Source organism: Microtus oregoni, unplaced genomic scaffold (assembly GCF_018167655.1).
Source record: "Microtus oregoni isolate MIOR12 unplaced genomic scaffold, Mior012 000014F_ref0000157, whole genome shotgun sequence".
Classification (NCBI taxonomy): Eukaryota; Metazoa; Chordata; class Mammalia; order Rodentia; family Cricetidae; genus Microtus; species Microtus oregoni.
This window is the reverse complement of record NW_024543073.1, coordinates 50550278-50570752: the sequence shown is the minus strand read 5'-3', so window position 1 is coordinate 50570752 and position 20475 is coordinate 50550278. Positions and strand designations below refer to the sequence as shown.

The 20475-nt window shown below is 54.2% G+C and overlaps 1 protein-coding gene across 3 annotated transcripts in view; it reads right to left on the bottom strand.

The window, feature by feature from the left end:
• Positions 1 to 63: 63 nt before the first annotated feature.
• Positions 64 to 20475, bottom strand: part of Rfx1 (regulatory factor X1) — a 30538-nt gene continuing 10126 nt past the window's right edge. Inside the window, exons 3-21 of one of the 3 annotated variants that reach the window (XM_041663422.1) lie at positions 17755 to 17864; positions 17523 to 17606; positions 16554 to 16661; positions 14859 to 14972; positions 13423 to 13515; positions 11926 to 12020; positions 9497 to 9860; positions 6968 to 7149; positions 6228 to 6347; positions 5802 to 5914; positions 4704 to 4822; positions 4468 to 4577; positions 4230 to 4381; positions 4058 to 4155; positions 2180 to 2329; positions 1887 to 2095; positions 1533 to 1686; positions 1412 to 1457; positions 64 to 1289 (exon numbers count right to left, since the gene is read on the bottom strand). In XM_041663422.1, the coding sequence (XP_041519356.1) occupies positions 1120 to 1289; positions 1412 to 1457; positions 1533 to 1686; positions 1887 to 2095; positions 2180 to 2329; positions 4058 to 4155; positions 4230 to 4381; positions 4468 to 4577; positions 4704 to 4822; positions 5802 to 5914; positions 6228 to 6347; positions 6968 to 7149; positions 9497 to 9860; positions 11926 to 12020; positions 13423 to 13515; positions 14859 to 14972; positions 16554 to 16661; positions 17523 to 17606; positions 17755 to 17864 (2591 nt within the window). In that variant the 3' untranslated portion in view covers positions 64 to 1119. The remainder of the gene's footprint in view (positions 1290 to 1411; positions 1458 to 1532; positions 1687 to 1886; positions 2096 to 2179; positions 2330 to 4057; positions 4156 to 4229; positions 4382 to 4467; positions 4578 to 4703; positions 4823 to 5801; positions 5915 to 6227; positions 6348 to 6967; positions 7150 to 9496; positions 9861 to 11925; positions 12021 to 13422; positions 13516 to 14858; positions 14973 to 16553; positions 16662 to 17522; positions 17607 to 17754; positions 17865 to 20475) is intronic. The other 2 variants (XM_041663423.1, XM_041663425.1) reach the window with 2 other exon arrangements.

Here is a 20475-nt window from a genome sequence, read left to right as displayed (position 1 = left end):
GGCTGGTGTCCTCTTTCTGTCCTCAACACACACACACCCCACCTTGATAGTCATCAGTAGACAAAGATCACAGCAGTATTTATTGTTTTAAGAAAGACTACAAAAAGGTAGAAAACAGCACACTAAACTACCACGCGCGTGGATACTTTCACCACTGGGAAGGGAGGCCCCATGGGGCGTGTGCAGGACCACCCAAAAGCTGTAGCACGCGGAGCACACAAAATAGTGATTTCTATACAATAGGCCGGATTTCTTTTTTTTCCATAAACATCTATCACAGATTGAAGACACTGAGAAAACGGGAACGGATAAGGCCATGATGGTTGGAAAAAAACCCAACAAGTTACTGACTCCGCTCAAGCGGCACTCACTAATCACAATAGTTACAGGGGTCAGGGGCACGGCACAGAGGAGAAGCATCTCTGGGAGCAGGTTTCGGTCACAAGCCGGTAGGGTGGAAGGCGCAGGGTGCGGCCTCTGGTCTGGAGCACCTGGCCCTGCAGCCAACAGGATGCTCCTCTTTGGAAGCTGGAGGCCGGGGCCCTTCACAATATGCCCCTCTCTGGGCTGCGGGGCCAGGAGAACCCAGCTCTGGAGAAGGTGCGACACCCACAGCTTTAATTGCACTTATACCAAGAAAGGGGAGCAGTGGGACTGCTGCTGCTGACAGTGGGGGGTCCCCGAGTGCCACCCACCTGCGCCTGACCAGGCTCAGGTCTGCCTGGGCAGGCTGTGCAAAGCCAGAGAGCAGAATAAGTTAACAGTTCGCAGGGGAGGAGTCAGCCTGCTGCCCTCTGGGGTGGTGTAGGGGAACAGGGCTACGAGCTGGGGCAGGAGAGAGGGCACCTGGGCAGGTTCCTTAAGGCACGTCTTTGTGTCAGGGTTTGCAGCTTCAGTTCTGCCCAGCCCAGCCCATGATTGTATCGGCTCCATGTGAGGGGAGGCTCCCCTGGCCTTCCCTGTCACAGGGACCCTCTCCAGCTCTGGTGTGGGCTGGAAGGGTGACAGTGAAGCCACAAAAGCTGAGGGACCGGACCCTGGCTCGGAGGGACTGACCCTGACCCTTGGAGGGACGGTAGCTGCGGGTGGGTGGGTGGATGGGGCAGGGATGTCTCGGGCTTAGCTGGAGGGCAGGGCCTGCACGAAGAGGCCACGTGTGTCAGTCCGTGCCAGCTTCGCAGGTGGCTCTAGGGCTTCTGGGCCCAGCGCGGGGGACTCGCTGCCCGCTGCCAGCGAGATGTCTTGTGGCAGTTCATCTTCACTTTCCTCTTCCTCCTCTTCCTCCTCGTCTGGAGGACAGGGAGCAAGCCCAGCTCAGTGAAAGACTTGTGAAATTCTAGGGACACCTGGCCTCCCTGTCAGCGTCCCCACCCCTGGATCCCAGGTCCTAGGTGGGGACATGCATTATTACCTTTGTCAGGATCCAAGGGATTCAGCGAGGAGGTCAGGTTTGCAAACTGGAAGAAAAAGAAAAAGGTTAGGATTCCACTGCCTGGAGCCTACCCATGCACCCAGTACCTCATCGGGCGCACCTCTCCCATGACCGCGATTGGGGTCTCGCCCTTGGCCTGGGCCACACGGTGCTCGATCAGATAGTACATGTACTCATCATAGAGTAGCCGGATAAGATGGAAGGAGCCGAAACTGGCAGCGCTACGCAGGGTCAGGTCCCGGATTACCATGGAGCTGGGGGAAGTGACCAAGAGACTGTCAGGCCTGCAGGGCTGTTTTCCCAATGTCTTTTATGAGCTACAGGGCTTTCCCTAACCCGTTCACAACTCTTCACAAGCACATCGTTATAGGAAGGCTTTCTCACACACATACTGGGATTCCCACCCCTATTCCCACCCCGCCCCCGGCCAGAAGCCCGCAGGACAGGCACGCACCTGTAGAAGGACCACTTGAGGAGGAAGAGCTTGGCCGCCTTGGGGAAGCCTGAACTGCCCTGGTAGGGCTTGAGCACCTGGCTCACGACGCCGTCCAGCCAGGCTGCCCATTGCTCCAGTGAGTTCTGCTGCTGCAGCGTCACTTTGAAGTCCTGCTCCAGACGCTGCACCACACGGTCCTCGCAGCGGCACACCCACGAGGCCTGCTCCTGGAGCATAGCAGCAGCTGCTCAGCTTTCTCGCCCGGTGCCCCTCTACTCTGCCCCATCCCAGCCCCATTGGTACTCGCTCACCTGCACATTTGCGAAGTCCACACGGTTGAGGTCGCTCAGCATTTGGTTGATCTGCGCTGTATTCTGCAACACGGCCCGCGCTGCCTGTGCCAAGTGGTTGAGTGACGTGTAGCGCCGCAGCGTCTGTGCAAAGGCGCCGGCTGCTGCCACCTGCACGGGGGACAGTAGACTAGTGGCTTCCACACAAACCTTGCCTGGCCCGGACTCACCTGTTGCTACCCAAACCCTTTCTTAAAGCCAGAAGGGTTGCATTACCGCTTCTGTTTGGAGACCAAGGGTGGACTTCCAGTACTAGTGTGGGTCAAACACGCTGTGCCCACTGGGACTATTATTTTTCTATTTATTTTTTGGTTTTTCGAGACAGGGCTTCTCTGCGTAGCCCTGGCCATTCTGGACCAGGTTGGCTTTGAACTCAGTGATTTGCCTGCCTCTGCCTCCTGAGAGTTGGAATTAAAGGCGTGTGCCACCACCACCATTTTTCTGTTTATTTATTTTGTGTTTGTGTGATGGCCCACGTACGAAAGTCAGAGGGCAACTTGAGGTTGTCGACCCTCTTCGTCCACCATGAGGGCTGGGGTCAAGTTCAGGTTGTCAGGCAGGGAAGGCAAACACCTTTACGCTCAGAGCCATCTCCCTGGCCCTGGCATTTTTTACTGTGTGTGTGTGTGGTGGATCCATGTTCATACGAAGTCTGTATTCCAGCACTGAGATTCACTGCCAAGCACAAAGTAACTGGGGTGTTTTTGGTTTTCCCCCTCTGAGGCAGGTTCAGATCCTTGGTGATCCTTCTGTCTTATCCTCTATGCTGGGATTACAGCTATGCCTCTTCATGTCACCTCATGCCACTTTCAGTGGCATAACACAAAGCCCTGCCTCTCTGGTGCTGAGGCTGGAACCCAAGGCCCTGTACAAACAAGGCAAATGCTGTCCCACTAAGCTCTATATGCAAGGGTAAATTACTGCTTCAATCAGAGCAGCCTTGGATCCCTGCTCCATGAGGATGCCCATCACCATGAACCCCACTTTGCCATCAGCCCTTAAAGAACGCACACCACATGGACTGACGACTGTGTGGCTCACCAATCTGAAGGCCTTCCTTCTGTACCTGCTACGCTCGCCAGCTCTCCCTGTCTTTCTGTCTAGGTGAGGGTGACACAGACACCCAGCTCCGGGCTGGAGGTGCAGCTCAGTGGTAGAGTGCTTACCTCCCTATGTGCATGAGGCCCTGGCTTCCATCTCCAGCACCAGACACCAGAGCAAGCACATCTTGGTGGATGTACAGCATCAATGAGGTGCTATCTCCTTATACATAAAGAAAACAAAAAAATCTCTCTCTGAACAGCTAAGTTACTTCCTTCAGTCAAGAACAGAGCTTCCATTTGTTGTTGGGGTTTTTTTTTCCTGCTTTATTGGTTTTTTTGTTTTGTTTGTTTGTTTGTTTTTTCAAGACAGGAGCCTGTCTTGGAACTTGCTCTGTAGACCAGGCTGGCCTCAAACTCACAGAGATCTGCCTGCCTCTGCCTCTCAAGTGCTAGGATTAAAGGCGTGCCCACCACCGCCCAGCTCGTTCATATGGTTTTACTGTTTTGAGACAGGGTCTCTGGCCTTGCGCGGGAGCTACAGGTGTGGCCACCATTTACTATGCTGCTATGCTGTTTCAGAGTTCAGTCTTGCTGGGCTTGGTGGGGCACACCTTTAATCCCAGCACTGAGTTCTAGACCAGCCAGGGCCACATAGTAAATAAGACTCTGCCTCAGCCAATCAGTCAGTCAGTCAATCAATCAATCAATAATGTTTTAAGTGCTGAAACCCTGGGAGCCTCTCAGCAATGGGTCCAGAAGGTGTGCAGTACAGGACAATGCCCAGTCCAGCCCTCACCTTCACCCGCAGCATCTCCTCAGGGATGTTCACCATGGCATGGGTGAGCCAGCTCTCCAGGCTCTTGGCAAAGTTCCGGATTGCTTGGGTCAAGGCACCTGTGGAGGATGGGGGTGCTGGTCAGGGTGGACAGGGGCGCCTTCTGGGAAGAGGTACAGCCACTGGCACTCACTGGGGATGGGCCGCAGAACGTCAGGGATGAGGATCTCCACCAGGCCCTGGTACAGCACGTTGTCACAGCGCTTGGTCCACTGCAGCACGGGCTGGAACTTGGAGAGGAGCACCAGACTGGCTCTGGGCAGCCGCTTCTCTGCCTCGTCATGCCTGTAGGAGCCCACCCAAAGTCCAGTCAAGGGCATATGTAACCCCTACATGTGGGGGTCACCCCCTTCCAAGCCCTGGGGACTCACACGGCCAGCGGTGGTGCCTCGTTAGGCTGGCTAAGGTTATATCTCCAGAAGGTCTTCCACAGTGTTTCCACCAGCGTGAACTGGAGATTTACCATGACATCCACAATGGCCTGCAGGGATAGGACTTCACAATGGGGAATGGGGCTGGGCCAGCATGGGGCTTCCTGTCAAGAAACCAGCTGCATTCAAGGGTAGTGCACCCACCCAACCACCCACTCACCATCTGACTGCCCTACCTCACAGTGTTCCCGGTACAGGACCTGGAAGGCCTTGACATCCCCGGGGCCGACGCCCTCAGGCAGCACTTTGCCCTGAAGATCCAGCTCAACAAAATCAGGGAGACTCCTGGAGGCATCTAGGGGTAGGGGCAACATGAGGCCATGTCCACCTGCCAACCTCTCCTGCTGCCTTGGGGTCCTAGTCACCTGTCTTCCTCCCAATGTGTCATCCCCATGTATGCAGTGGATGATGAGGCTCAAGTAGGGTGAGCTACTGGCCCAAGGCCCCAGGGCCTCCTCCACAAAGCATATGATGTGCTTGTCCTGCTGAGTGTTGCTTCTGACTGGTCCTTACACACCAAGTGCCAGGCAGCCTCCCTGCCAAGCAAGCAGGTGTCTAAAGGCCCTATTAATACCATAGGGACACCGTTCAGGGTTAGCATGGGTCACCAGGGCCACCCTTGACTCTGAGCATCATCTCCACATCTCCCTTCACTCCCCAGCCACCGTGTCATCTTTCGTGCGTGTAGAAACGGAACACACACCCTGGTCCACACTTGAGCCCCCAGTCACTACTAGTCACATGACAGAGCTGAAGACCAACAAGGGTGGAGCGCCTGTCATGTTAGGGGAGCACTGTTGGGCCAGCCAAGGCATTACCTGCTGGTGTGGGATTCAGCATTACTAGGCTGCGCTGGGTGCACAAACAGAAACATGACAGAAAGGAACGGGATGGTGCACACCCTGGGATCCCAGCACTGTGAAGGCTGAGGAGAAGACTCACGAATTCTAGATCAGCCCTGATTAGACAGTGAGACCTCGTCTCCAAAGTACAGGGTGGGCTAGGCACGGTGGCGCATACCTTTAATCCCAGCTCTGAGGAAGCAGAGGCAAGTGGATCTCTGTGAGCTGGAGGCCAACCTGGTCTACATCGTGAATTTCAGACTAGCCAGGACTATACAGTGAAACCCTGTCTAAACGCCCACCCACAAAATGGGGTTGGGAGATCTTAGAGAAGGTTTCTGGGGATAGAACAATCCCACAAAGACAGACTCCCCCTGTGGGCCCTCCTGAGTCCCCGGGGCAGGCTGCACTGCCCTGCCCATCGGCTCTCACCCAGGAACTGCTGGTACTGCTGCACCTGGGCGCTGATGTCTGACAGCCCTGTGCTCTGCTGCCCCACGGCAACACCGTTGGCCACGCCCTCCATCTTCTGGATGGGCTTGAGCCTGGAGGGGAAGGGGTAGTGGGGTGGCTGGTGGGGTGATGGGCCAGCTGGGATGAGGGGGTTAAGCCACCTGGTTGGGGGGGTAAGCCCAGCTGTGTGGGGATGAGGTTCTTGAGGGAATGGGCTGGGTGGGGATGGGGAGCAGGTGAGGACTGATGGAGGGTGGTTGGTAGTAAGTGATGGGTCACCTGGAAGGGATAAGTCACCTGGTGGGGGGATGGGCAGGCTGATGAGAATCGCCTAGGGCATGGTCAAGTGGTACGGTATAGCCGCCTTGGCAGCTCCTGCTCAGTTCCAGAGCAGGAGGCTCCTACCTCTGTTTCTGGGAGAAGGGCTGGCCTCGCATGGCCATGTGTTGCTGGTCCTCCATCAGCCGCAGCAGGGGCGAGCTGGCTTTGATCCGCAAGCCATAATAATGATACTTGGAGTTGCCCCTGGGAAGAAGAGGTGAGGTGCTTTACCAGCTGGGCAAGATACTGGGGTTCTCACAGAGCTTTCCTCTCACTTAGGGGCCTGGGCAGAAAAAGGTACCCTGATGAGCTGAAGAAGGAAGGACATCAGGTACCAAGACTGAGGACAGGGCAGTAGGAGTCACCGCTTACTGCCAACTCTGACACCAAGCAAGCACATGGCTGTTGGTCGTAAGGGCATGTGAGGCACTTATAACTGAGCATGTAACCTCAGTTTACCCCGACCCTTCGGAGGGTGTTCCTGAAAGCTTGGACAGACATGAGAAAGCTGAGACAAAGATCAAGTACATCACCAAGGACAGTATGAACGAATGGATGAATGCATGTAATGATGCCTGAGCTACTAACTGGAAGAGAGATGAGCAGGCCAAGGGGTAACCGAGTAAGGAGATGGAGGAAGTACAGGAACAGGAAGATGCCGCAGGAGCAACATGCCAGAGGCAGGCACAAGAAGTAGGGCGGCGTGAGTGAGCAAGGGGTTCTGGCCCTGTGGTTCGAGACCACTTGGGGTTGAGGTGGGTCATATGGGCAGAAAGTATATGCCCTTGGGGCCCAGGGCAGCTGAGGGTGGGGGTGGGGCAAACCTGGTGCCCAGGCGGCGCGTGCGCAGACCCATGAATACCGAGCGGATGAGCTTGCCGAAAGAGGCGGCATTAACTGGCTCCAGCTTCTGCTCCTGGCAGTGCAGTAGGTAGTGGCAGTAGAGGGTGCTCCGCGGCAGGCTCACGCCCTCGGCGGTCTCATAATTGTCCAGGAGCCACTGGACCTGGGGTACACGAGAGGACAGGGCGGTGCTGACAGTCCTTGGCATCCTCTGAGACTGTGTGGCTGTGTACTCTGAAACTACTTTCACTGTGGTTTGGACAGCCACCCTGGCCGGCTGTAAGGCACACGTCCTGTCACGGTATTCCTGGGAACTACAGTCTTTCAAAGTTACTAGAACAGCACTGACCAATACACTCGCCACCTGCAGCTACTTTAAGACAAAGCTGTTAATATAAGAGGAATGAAAATCAGTCTCCCGAGGTCACAGACTAGGAGTTCATCTAGAAGTGACATATAGAGACAGATACGAGATTCATGGTTCCTGGGGAGATGGAAGAGGGCAAATAAGAAGCGATGAGATCTCTGAGGGTAAAACAGCCTGCATTCTTCCCATATTGCTCCGACAGAACCTAGCTCTTCACACAGGCAGGCAAGCCTTCCCTTCTTTATTTATGTATCCTGATTGTGGCAGGTTTCTCTCCACATTTACAATCACATAGAGCAAGTGTGGTACTCCCAGCATTGGGGAACTGAGACAGAAGGATCACAAATTCAGGGCCATCCTGGGCTACAAAGGGGGATCTGTCTTAAAAACAGTAGACAGAAACCACCCCCGGTAGCAAACTAAGATTTCTAGATTGGATGCTGTCTGTTAGGGAAGTGGGACTGAGCAGGGAGCCCAGGAAAGTGTGCAGTGTGCATTTCTCAGCACATTTTATTAGAACTTTTTGTTTATGTGTGCGTTTAAGGGTTCATATGAGCGACACACAGGAAGAGGTGTGGGGCAGGAGCATGTGTGCACAGGCCAAAGGCTGACAGCGGCTGTCTTCCCCAGTTGCTGTCTGCTTTGTTTCTGCTATTGTTTTTATTTTATATGTATGAGTGTTTTGCCTACATGTATATCTGTATACCATATATGCCAGAAGGGGGGTGTCAGATCCCCTGGAATTAGAGTTACAGACAATTGAGAACTGTCATGTGGGTGTTGGGAATTGAACCCAGGTCCTCCAGAAGAGCAGCCAGTGTTCCTAACCACTGAACCATCTCTCCAGCCCCACCCCACCTTGTGTTTTTGAGAAAGCATCTCTCACTAAAGTTTGGCTGGCTACGAGGCACCTTCCTGCCTCTGCCATCCTCGCATTTGGGTTATAACCCTGCAGAGGTGCTGGGGACTCAAACTCAGAACCTCCCGCTTTCACAGCAAGCCCTTGATTACAGGGCCATTTCCTAGCTCCTTTCTGTTAACTGTTCTTGTTAAATGTTCCTTTATTTATTCTGTGAGGACGGAATGCATGTGAAGGTCAGGGGAGCTGGTTCTCTCCTACCACATCAGTTCCAGGAACTGAACTTAGGCAGTCAGTGCCTTTATCCGCCGAGCCGCCTCGGCAATCTGTGTGTCTACAGAAAGAAACCCATGCTCTGTGTCCCCAGCTGGCTTCCCACGCGTTCCCAGCCTGCTCCTGACTGCCCAGTGCTGGGATCGTGGCCTATGCCACCCAGTCAGTGCATGGTGTCCTTTTTATAGCTTCCTGCGAATCTAAATTCTTTCAAAACAAGTACCTGGAAAAAGAAAAAGAAACCAAAAAACCACACAACACAGTTTCTCAGTGCCCTTAGTCATGTGGGCCAACGGCACACAGGGCAAGGGACGTCTGCCCCAGGCTCGAAGAACTCCGCCTCCTCAGAACCTGCTCATTCTACTGGCATGTGTGGGGTTTTGTTTTTGTTTTTTGGTTGGTTTGGTATTTCAAGATAGGGTATCTCTGTGTAGTCCTGGCTGTCCTGGAACTTGCTCTGTAGCTGGCCTCAAACTTACAGAGATCGGGCTGCTCTGCCTCCCAAGCGCTGGGATTAAAGGCGTGCCCACCTCACCCAGTGACTCGTGCATTTTAAGCAGCACCTGAGGACCCACAGGGCCGTGAAATCAAATGGTTCATAGCAGAGTCTTCTAAAACAGCAGACTAAACAAACTAGTGAAGACTAGCAACCAGGGTGCCCTGGTATGTAGGGGATGTGTCTGTGGAGGGTGGGGGGAGACGGCGACGACAGGTGTTCTGACCCAACCCACGGTTCCTATTGGCTGGCCTGACTGGGGCTGGAATTCAGCACCACCAACAGTAACTCTAGGAGCCCACATCTCACCACCAATTCTGATTAAGGACATTTCGGGAGTTGTCCCCAGAGTGTCACACAGCTGATGAGCACCACCTAAGGCTACACTGCATGGGACATCGGGGCTCCTGGGTCAGATGAGCACTGGACCACGACCCTGATTATAGCCAAGGCCCCCCCGCCCCGCCCCCGAGTGCTCACCTCCCGTTTCCTCTAAGTAGGGCTGCATCACTTACTGTGGCTGGTGAGGCACGGGTGGTGTGGGAGTAAGACTGGCTGGCGTTGCCTAGCATGTAGCCGCCTTGGATGACGTAGGTGCCTGCTCCACTGCCGCCGCCGCCACTGCTGCTGCCACTGCTGCCACCTCCCCCGCTGCCTCCTGCACCCACGCTGCTGTTGCTGGCCCCAGCGTCGCTGCTGGAGGAGCTGGCAACAATCGGGCTGCCGGACACATACATGGGCACTGAGCCGCTGCTGGCCACAGTCTGGGAAGTGGCTGGTGTGCTGACCTGGGGGGGTGCGCCTGAAGCCTCATAGTAGCTGGTGCCTGCTGGCTGTGTGTAGATCGGCGTCTCAGGGTAGGGGTAGGTGCTAGAGCGGCTGCAAGAATCAGACATGAGGCCATGATCAGTGAGCCCTGCACAGGAAGTAGGGGTTCCAGGGGGGACCAGAGAAGCCACAGAGCACCAGTGTGGCCACCTTCACATATAAGGGATGGGGATGACCTGAGCACTGAATGAGCAACCATTTCTTGTTTATTTTCTAAAAACTATTTCTTTATATTTATTTATTACTTGGAGGGGGCACACATGAACCATGGTATATGTGTAAAGGTCACAGGACAACTTGTGGGAGCTGCATCTCTCCTTTCACCACATGGGTCCAGGAGATTTAACTCAGGTCGTAAGGTCTGGAGGCACGTGCCTGCTGAGCCATCTCACGGGCCTTCTGTGGGTGATTTACATTGGCCTATGCGGCAGCAGTCTGAAACAAGTGTCACTTCCCTTACTGCGGAAGTGGAGGAGATACGGTGGGGTCCAGAGTGTCAAGTACAATACACACATGCTGCCTCCAGCAACAAGTAAGCTCTGGGTTCAGGGGAGGGAAACCCAGAGGACTGTGGGCAGGCAGGCAGAGGAGCGCCTGTGCCGCCTACCTCTTCCTAGCAGGGAGCTGCCCTTCAATCTAGAGCATGTACTGAGACACTGCCCTGTAACACAAGCTGCAGCTCAACTGCAACCGCAGGAAGACATCAATAACACCTGGCCCATCTTAGCAGGCTGCAACTAGAGGGCTAGGGTGGGGTGAGGAGAATGAAGATGGCCGCCTGGCCGTCCTCCTAAACCAGGCACCAGTGGACAAGCAGAGACAAGAGGTTTGGATGGCAGCAAAAGACCACCCTAAGTGCAGGTAGAGGGCTCTGTGGAGAGGGGACAGACAGAGCCACCTCTGTTTCAATCTTGGAGCCCTCTCAAAATGTCAGTGATTAAGACATGAAAACCTGAGTCAGGTGGATGGCTCAGTAGGCAGGGGTGCCGCCCAACAAGCCTGAAGACCTGGTTTTGAGCCCCAAATCACACATAGCAAACAGACTCCAATGTTGGCCTCTGCACTCCACTTACTACATGGTGCATGCACACACACGCACGCACACATACACCCTGTCCATACACACACACGAGGGCCAGGAAGATGGCTCTGGGGTGACAGATGCATGCCAGCCACCATGCCAGGCTCTTATGTAGGTTTGAGATCTGACCTCAGGGTCTCATGTTTAATAAGCAGGGCATCTCCCCAGCCCCTAAGGAAAATTTTGAGACAGAATTGTCAGCTGTATTTCTGAAAAAAGAAATGGATCGTTTCTTTTATATTTTGGCTTTTTGGAGACAGGACCTAATTGTGTTATCTAGCCTTCAACTCAAGATCTTCCTGGAGACTAGCAGGAAGACTCAGGAGGTAGGGGTGTCTGTTACTAAGCTTGAGGAACTATGTTTGACCCCTGGGACCCATGGGATGGAGAGAAAACAGACTCCTTGGGTTGTTCTTTGAGCTCCATGTGCACCATGACACACACATGCCTTCCCCTTGCACATAAATAATGTAAAAAAAAAATCCTCCTGTCTGTCTCCCCAGTGCTGCTGAAACAGGACACTCTGTAGGACACTAAGGGTCAGATCTGAGAACTGAAGAACTGCTTTTTCCTGCTTAATATAGATAAATTTAGCCAGGCAGTGGTGGTGAACGCCTTTAATCCCAGCACTTCAGGAGCAGAAGACAAAGATCTGCCTGTCTCTGCTCCTGAGTGCTGGGATTAAAGGTGTGTGCCACCCCCTAGCAAAAAAGAAAAACTTATATTGTAAAAATATATGTATAAATATTTATATATATCATATGTATACATACACGTATGCTCTTTTCCCTTTTCCTTCTAAAACAGAAAGCCATCTAACCACACAGCCTGTAATTAGTGGAGGAGCCTTCCCAGCTGGCCAGTGTCCATTCTGCTACCAGTAGCCTATATTCCAGGTAGGTGGCTCCCCCTGGGAAGTTCGCATGGGGGTGGGTAAGGCTACCACCGGAGCCTTGAACGCCAGTTGGGAGCTAGAGCTGTGGTCTGGCGCCCTAAGCAGATCTGCGCCCTCCCTCCGTCACTCTGTCCACTTACATGGCGCTGGCTGAGTAGCTGGCGTCGCCACCCTCCACATACTGCACCTGGCTGGGGTACACATGAGGGACAGGCACCTGCTGCAGCTGCTGGACCTGCAGCAGGAGGAAGAGCGAGCGGGGCGGTGGGTCAGCGCTGGCCACATCCAGTCTCCCTGACCCCGAAATAAACCCCAGGTGGAAGGGTGCGCATCAGGGTTCTCTGAACAGTATGGGCCAGAGGTGCAAACTGAAGAGGGAAGGCTCAGGCCTTGGCCTCAGCTGTGGCTGAGAAATGGGAGGTGCTGGATTCTCTGCTTTGGTTGGGAACAACAAAGAGGTTGCGGACGCTGATGGGCAAGGGAAGGGACGCGAGATAGGATTCTACAATGGGTTTGGAAGGTGGAAAACACAGGCACCTGTGTGTCTTGTTTAATTAAAAACAGGGCCTGAGGGGCTTCTGGAAACCTAAAAGTTTCCCAAGCAAAATATTCAGGGTGGAGCCTGGAGCGGGATCGGTTTACGTCGACTGAATCTGAAATAACCGACACCACCTTAGGGGCGGGTACTGGATAGCCCGCCTCCACCCCCAACCCGGATTTGCAGGGGTGCAGCCTGGAACTCAGTTCCTGAGGCAGAACCTGGAATGACTGACAGCAGTTTGGAGGGCGGGACAGACGTCTCACCCCTCCCTCCTTGAACTGCAGGGGCGGAGCCTGAGGTCTAGACTTGGCTTAGAGGCGGGCAGGACGCCCCGCCCCGACCGCCCTCCGACCCCCCCGCTGTGCGTCCGCGGTTCGCCGCCACCTACTTTGAGGGCGGTGCCGAACACTAGCACCTGGGGTATTCTGTGGATCCTGACCCTCAGGTCGGGGCTGGCTCGGGCCGAGAGCCCCGGCAGTGGCTCGAAGACTACCCTCTGCTGCGGCAGGAGCAGGTGTGGGGGCAGCACGCCCACCAGCTCCACCCACTGCTCCACGCCCGGCTCGTAATGGGGCGGCGGCTGCTCAGGGCTGCCTAGCTGCGAGGCCTCGCCCCAGCACGCTGGCCCGGGCCCGGGAGGCCGGGGCGGCGGCTCCGGCGGCGGTGTGGGCCGGGGTTCTCGCTGCTCTGCCTTCCTAGCGGGAAACTGACTGCCTGAGCTCTGGAGGACAAACAGAGACACTGGGGGGTCACCGGGCTGTGTGCACACGGCCACCCGGCTGAAGATTCCCCACCTGGTGTCTTGTTAGGGATGTGAGGAATGGACTGAGTAGTATCAGAAAGAAGCAGGATTCAAATCCAGACCTCTCTTAACAAGCCCCTTGTCCTGAGCGGTCAGGTGCCGGGATGGGGATTCAGAATGGAGCCCAGGGCCCGAGGGAAGCCTGACTTGCGCAGGCCTTCAAATCTCCCATTTGTCTCCGCCCTTCCGGGCCCCAAGATGGCTCCATTCCTCCCTCGGGATTTGGTGCCTGTACCCCCAACCACAGCCCAGCACCAGTCTGATTGCCCCGACACAGAGAGATGGGACACGCACCTCTTGAGCAACGTGAACTGGCTGCAGTCCCTGCACGGTCAGCTGCTGTACCGGGCCAGCTTTGGTCTGTGGAGTGGCCTGGACTACTGACCTCTGGGGAAAAAAAAAGGCAAGTCGGACTATGGTAACCATGGCAACCATGGCAGCAAATCCCATGCGTGTTTGGGAACCTCAGATCAGTCCTCTAGGGAAAAGGCTGCCATTTTCCCAGGCAGAGGGCAGCCTTTCCCTGTGGGGTCCAGGAACACAGGCCTTCCAGGTTCCTTACTGCCTGACTCTTGGCTACCTGGAGGTTCAGAGTGATTCTAGCCCGAGGGAAGATCTGTAAATCCTTTGGGTTGGGTGGTTTGTTTCCTCTAGGGAAGAGTCTCTGTGGCTTTGGCCGATTTTTCAGCCTAGTAGTGGGGAACTTGGGGCCTTATGCATGCTAGACAAGCCCTCTACCACTAAGCTAAATCCCCAGCACTTTTTTTCAATTTTTGTTCTGAATCCGGGTCTGACTACATTGCCCAGATGGCCTTGAAGTTGAGCTCTCTTGGCCTCAGCCTCTCAAGTAGCTTAAACTATGAGGGCACACAAAATCTGTCTCATCCTGTTTTTTGAGGCCAAGTATCCCAAAAGTTAAGCAGTTAACAAGGACAAACAAGACCACCCTTGCCTCTTGGTCTGCTCGGGCCACTGTGGCTGGCACTGGGGAATTTGGCTTCCTCTGGAAGGTTGGGCACATCCTGAGCATGGTAGACTTGAGAGATGGCTCAATGGTTAAGAGAACTGGCTGTTCTTCCCGAGGACCCAAGTTCAATTCCTAGCACCCACATGGCAGCTCACAACTGTCTTTAGCTCCACTTCTAGGTACACACACGGTATAGACATACATACATTAAAAACAAAATTAAAAACCTGAGGCCTCATCCTGACACCTCAAGAATAAACAAGTACTTGGCCTTGGCGAACACTCCCCCCCCCCCCCCAGTAAACTGGCATAAAGAGGCCAATGTGTGTTCTTGGTCTTTGGTTTTGCAGAATCAAGATGGAACCCAGGGCCTTGGCATGATGGGTAAGTGCTCTACCCAGTACACCCCCAGCCATCCTGAGGTGAGTTTTCTTTTCTCTTTCTTTACTGTCCTGTTGTCATTCAGGGCTCAAGGATGGAATTCAGGCTGTCAGGCTTGGAAGCCAGTGTCCTTTCCCCACTGAGCCGTCTCCCTGGCCTACCAGTGTGAGTTTTCAAAGCCAGAACGTGACCTCTGAGGTACTTTTACAAGTGTCACAGCCAGGGACACTGAATCTAGATAGAGCAGAGATTCTTGTCACATGCCCACATGGTAGGCTGGAACTGGACCATCTGCTTGGCTCTAACAGGTCAGGAACACAGACAGAGATGGCTACATGGCCTAAACCCCTAGCCCTAGCTACTACCCGCCCTGGCCAGGCACCTCTTGGGTGACAGGGACACTCTGCTGGACGCTGTGAACCTGTAGTTGCTGCACAGTGCCTGCAGAAGCCCCAGCTGTCTTGCTGGTGGAGTTGTTGGCCTGCACTGGTGACCTCTGTAATAGAACAAACAGAAACAATGTCAGGGCCGGCCTGGGTTGTATCTGGAGCACCTAGGCCCTAACAAACCTGCCTGAGAAGGACCCCTTGGAGAGGGTGAAACATCCCACAGCAGCCGTAAGCATAAGCCTCTGTAGGGAGGAGCGGCAGGGTTTCCAATCCTCCCACGGGGATCAAAGTCCACTTGCAGCTTCCATAATCAGAAGGGGTGCAGAGAAGGTGAGAAGGAAGGGGCTGGGAGCTTTCCTCCAGTACAGGAGTAACAACGTGGTCTCTACCTTCACATCTGCCCCACCATGTGCTGCAGTGCAGTGGGCACTTCTGATCCCCATGTCCCTGGGCCACACAAGTGGGTGGACTTGTGTTGATCTGGGGCATGCAGCGCTAGGATGAACTAATTCTGATAAGAGGGTGCAGATGAATGGCGGATTTCATCGGCTTTTTCTTTTTTTTTTTGGTTTTTCGAGACAGGGTTTCTCTGTGGCTTTGGAGCCTGTCCTGGAACTAGCTCTGTAGACCAGACCAGGCTGGTCTCGAACTCACAGAGATCCGCCTGCCTATGCCTCCCGAGTGCTGGGATTAAAGGCGTGCGCCACCATTGCCCGGCTTCATCAGCTTTTTCTGAGACAGGGTCTCGGTATCAAACTTGTTAGCATCCCATCTGAAATCCTCCTGCTTCAGCCTCTCGAATGTGAGTATGTGGCCACACATGCAGAACCATTAGCTCTGTTAGACACAGAAAATACTGGCTGCAAGGCCGGAAGACTCAGCTAAGCCTGGCATCTGGCCGTGTATTCTTTTTTCTTTTTTGAGGTTTTTGTTTTGAAGACAGGATCTCACTATGTAATAGGTCAGGTTGTCCTATTTGGTAGGACAACTGTGTAGACCAAATTGGCCCCAAACTAACAGAGATCTACCTGCCTCTGCCTCCAGCCTGGGACCTCCAAACTCTTACTGGGGTGGGTGTGTGTGTTTTAAGGCCCCAATGAAGGACTCTATCCACTCTGAAGGTGGAAGAGGAGACTCCTTTTCTTTCTGGACTACAGTTCTCTCAACCTTAGCTCAGCTGCAGGGCCAGGCTAGCTAATCCCACCCAGGGTCCATGGAGCAGGGGTGCTAGGACTCAGGAGCTACAAGTGAATTCAGTTCTTCATGTGAGGCCAGGCATTGTGGTGTACACCTGCAACCCAGCACTCAGGACTGAGTCAGGAGGATCCAAAGTTAGGAGTCAGCCTGCTCTACATAGGAGTTTTGAGGCCAGGTGGTGGTGGCACAAACCTTTAATCTAATCCTAGCACTTGGAGGCAGAGGCAGGTAGATCTCTGTGAGTTCAAGGCCAGCCTGGTCTACAAGAGCTAGATCCAGGACAGGCTCCAAAGCTACAGTGAAACCCTGTCTCAAAAAACCAAAAAGAAAAAGAAAAAAAAAAAAAACGAAAACAAACAAACAAACAAAAGAGCCAGGAGTTTTGTATCCGCCTGAATGACATTGTGAGATCTGTCTCAAAAACCAGTGGAGGAGGCAAATATGGGGTGCATGGCTAGAACAGGGGAAGATGTCAATGTGGCACCACCTACCTCAGGGGCGGAGTGCACCTGCTGGGCACTGTGCACCGTCAGGGAGACCTGGCCACCCTTCGTGCCCGGTGCTGTGCTCTGCACCACCAGGTGCTGTGTGGGGACAGCCTGGAGGCGGGAGAAAAACGAACATGGTCACCAGCATTACCAGCCACAGCCAAGCTTCTGGTGTTTTCCTGTGCTAGGGATAGAACCTGGACCTCACAGACACCACTGCCACCTCTGAGCCCCATGCCAGTCCCTAGCAACCTCACTGAGCACCTAAGCACTAGGAACGTTCTAGGCGCTCAGGAACTGCCCCTCATCCCAACACAGCACAATTACGGCTCTACTCTATAGCAGGTGTCACCCAAGCTCATACGCAGTGAAGGGCTTGTTGAGCCCTGAAACCAAACAGCAAAGCCAGAGTTGGTTCCTGGCTCAGAAGGCATGTGGAATGTGTTTTAGAGCCCAGTGTGGGTGCATGCCTGCAATCCTAAGATCAGGAGTTCAAGGTCATACTCCACAACATACAGAGTTTCAGGTCACATGAGACCCTATCTCAAAACACCCCCCTAAAACAAAAAAGAGAGAGAGAGAGAGAGAAAGAGAAAGAGAGAGGAACACATATTTGTCCTGGGCTGGGGTGTGGCTTCGTGGTAGAGCACATGTAATATCCCCCCGTGCTGGGCTGCAGCATCAGTATTTTAGCACAATCCAAATAGGAGCTGACAAACTAGAAATGGTCAAAGGCCCCAGCACCAGACTGTGGCCTTCTTGGACTTGACTATGAGAGGCTGGGGCTGGACCCACAGGTTCCCTGCTATCAATCCTCCCCAGTTCTCAGTATAAGTACAATACTCCTGAGACTGCTTGGACATCAGCCCCTAGGGTATCTGATCTTGTCTGTAGAGAGCACTGCCCAAAGCTAGGCAGGCTGGCAGCAGGGCACTGGCTCTCTACCCTGGAAGGCTAGAGCAGAAGCCTTACCTGCTGTGGCACCTGGATGTTGGTAAGCTGCAGGGGTGACACGTGGCCTGGCTTGGCCTGCACACTGGCCTGGACCAGCAGCCGCTGTGGAGGCAGAAGAAAGGGGCTGAACTAGGGTTGCTTACCAAGAGGGTGGCTACTGCCATATCCTGATGAGACAGGTAAACAGATGTTCATGGCTGGGAAAATGGGGAGATTGCCTCCCCTCTCCCCAGCGAAGGCCATGTCCTACCTGCTGGCTGCCCTGCACCTGCTGTACCACCTGGGTGGGGACACCGGTCTGGCTTGCTGTGGAACTGGGGCTGGCCTCTGACACAGTCTCACTAGCTCGCAGGGCACCTTCTGTGGGAAGAGGTTGGGAAGTCAGTGCTGCCTCTGCCTCTCCAACAGTGAGTCCAGCAGTAGAGGACGATGCAGCCTGTAGTCTACCCTCAATGGGACCTGGCCTCTCCAAGTCCAGCCTGCTCTTTTCTTTTCTTTAATGGTTTTTATTGAGCTTTACATTTTTCCCTGCTCCCCTCACTGCCTCTCCCCTCCCCCAAGGCCCCCATGCTCCCAGTTTACTCGGGAGATCTGGTCTTTTTCTACTTCCCATGGAGATTAGATCTAGGTAAGTCTCTCTGACGGCCTGGCCTTTCCTAGCATCCATCATAGGAACGTGGCAGGATGGGATGAGGACCCAGAGGACCCAGGATCTTTGATATCTGGGATGAGGCCCCTGATTTTCTTTGTTCTGAAGTTGTATGTCTGAGGAGCCCGTTTCCCACAAAAACAGAACCATGGATATGGACAGGGAGTGGCCTAAACCCCCCTCTCCCTGGCTCAAAACCTGACAGCTCAGGAGGGGCCAAGGCACTGGGCTTCTCCTGGCTTCTTAGGAGACAAGATGGTCAAAAGTGCCCCAAGCCTTCCTCCCCTACCAGAATGGAGGGGAGGTAGCAAGGCGCTTAGAGCCCAAAGTGCAAGTACTTACGTTGGCGGGCAGCCAAGAAGAGAGGATCATAGAACATGGTGCCCCTGTCTACTCCCAACCCTGCTGTCCAGCAGGCCCAGGAGGCCAGCAATGCGGGAGCAGCAGAGCATGCAGGTGGCTTTATACCTGCAGCCTTGGGGAGCTAATCCCTGCCATGAGCTCAGAAAGCCTTCATGCCCTCAGGTAAACAATCTGCTTCGTGCAAGCTGCGAGGGGGCTGCGTCAGGGCAGAAGGAAGGCTGGTACCCAGGGATGCTATCAGTCAGAGGCAGGTCATGTTTCGTACACATATTGCTAAGTGATTCATGGGGCAGCAGGGAAGTGGAGAGGGACACACTAGCTAAGAGTCTCACCCAAGCTGGGCTGTCATCTGACCTATCCCCTATGTGGCCTAGCTTGTTCCACAGCAGTTTAGGGGCCAAAGTCAGGTTGGGGTGGCCATGTGACTGTTCTCAGTCTCCAGTAGAGCCTAAAGGAACCAAGGCCTCAGGTCTATCTTCCTGGGATCTGGCAGTGGGCAAGGGGTAGGAGTCCAGAGAGGTTACCTAGCCCCCCACAGGGCTGAAGGGTTACATGGCAACAAGGGTTATCAACCAGAGGGCTGTGGATACTGATACTGTTTCTGGTGTACCAGGTGCTGCTCTAATAGATTCTGGGCCCTTGGAGCCAGTACTTGCCTTTCTCACTCATTTGCATGTGGCAGAGACTTTGTATCACCCAGCTGGGGGGCCTGGCCTGGTTCCCAGGTCTCCCTGAATGCCCACATGGCCCAACCCCACACACCAATCTCAAGTTGCTGGTCTTATTAGGTAGGATCACACAGACTGGCTTAGGAAGCTGGGGCCCTCAGAGACACTTCAAGGTTGAGGTTTCAATTATAGAGCTCATTCTCCATAAGGGACACAGGAAATGGGCCTGGTGAGGCCAGGAGATTAGCCCAGTCTGCCTCAAAGCATCTGAGTATGCACCAGATGTGGCCAGATGTGGGGACATTGTCAGGACAGACTTCCTGTGGCTCTCCCCAGGTCTACTCAGGTAGCTACACCAATTCTAAGCAGTAGTAATTAGATTTTGCTGGAATCTTCCCTTAAAACTGCTTTAGGTCCCTGAGAAGGACCTCTCCTTCAGCCTATCTGAGTGAGATTTAAGCTGGCCTAGAGTCAGAGGCTCCCCACCCCCACATATCTGCACTGTCTGGAATACAGGGAGTCAGGCCTGGCCCAAGGATGGTTGCTGACCTGAGACCCATGGACTTGCTGTTGCTCAGGGTGGGAAGCTACACAGGACATTGATCCAGACCCTCCGCAGCTGCACACCTGGGGATCTGCTCCAACCAGTTATCCACCTTGTCATCACCTGCCTTGGGGTGGCCCTTACGGCCCCAGGCTTTCCCCTACCCATCAACACCAGGAGGGTGAATGGGCCAAGGGCTTCCTAGTGTGTTTTGGAAGGGGAGCTGGGAGGAAAGTAAGGGAAAAGATGGAGTCAAGGGACAGCTGTGTCTGTTAGCCATCTCTCTTCTGGGCATGTGCATAGGCAGGGAGGCCCTGGAAGCTACGGTTAGGAGCCAGAGCTCACCTCCTGCTTGGCTCAGACAGTCTGTCTCGTTCATGTGGTCACTACTTCCTCCAGGCACCTGGCTCTCCCACCTGTCTACCTGGCCACCTCTCAGCTTAGACAGCAAGCTAGCTCTTCAGGAAACTGAAGGCAGGCTCAGGAGGCTGAACCCTGGCAGCCTCACCAGCCAGGCCCCTCTCCCCCAAGGGTAGACAGACCTATCTGCCTCTCTTCTGAAAGTTCAGGGCAAGGTTCTGGGCCCCTGCTGTTCCAGGGTCTTGTGTCTTCTTGGACCTCAGTTTCCCCACCTTCACTGAAGATGCTGACAAGCAGCCCTATTTCCCTCTTGTGGGCACAGCCCTCTTGAGCTCTGGAAAAACAGGAGCTGAAGGAGGCAGAGAAGCCTGGGTGGCTGCAGCGCCT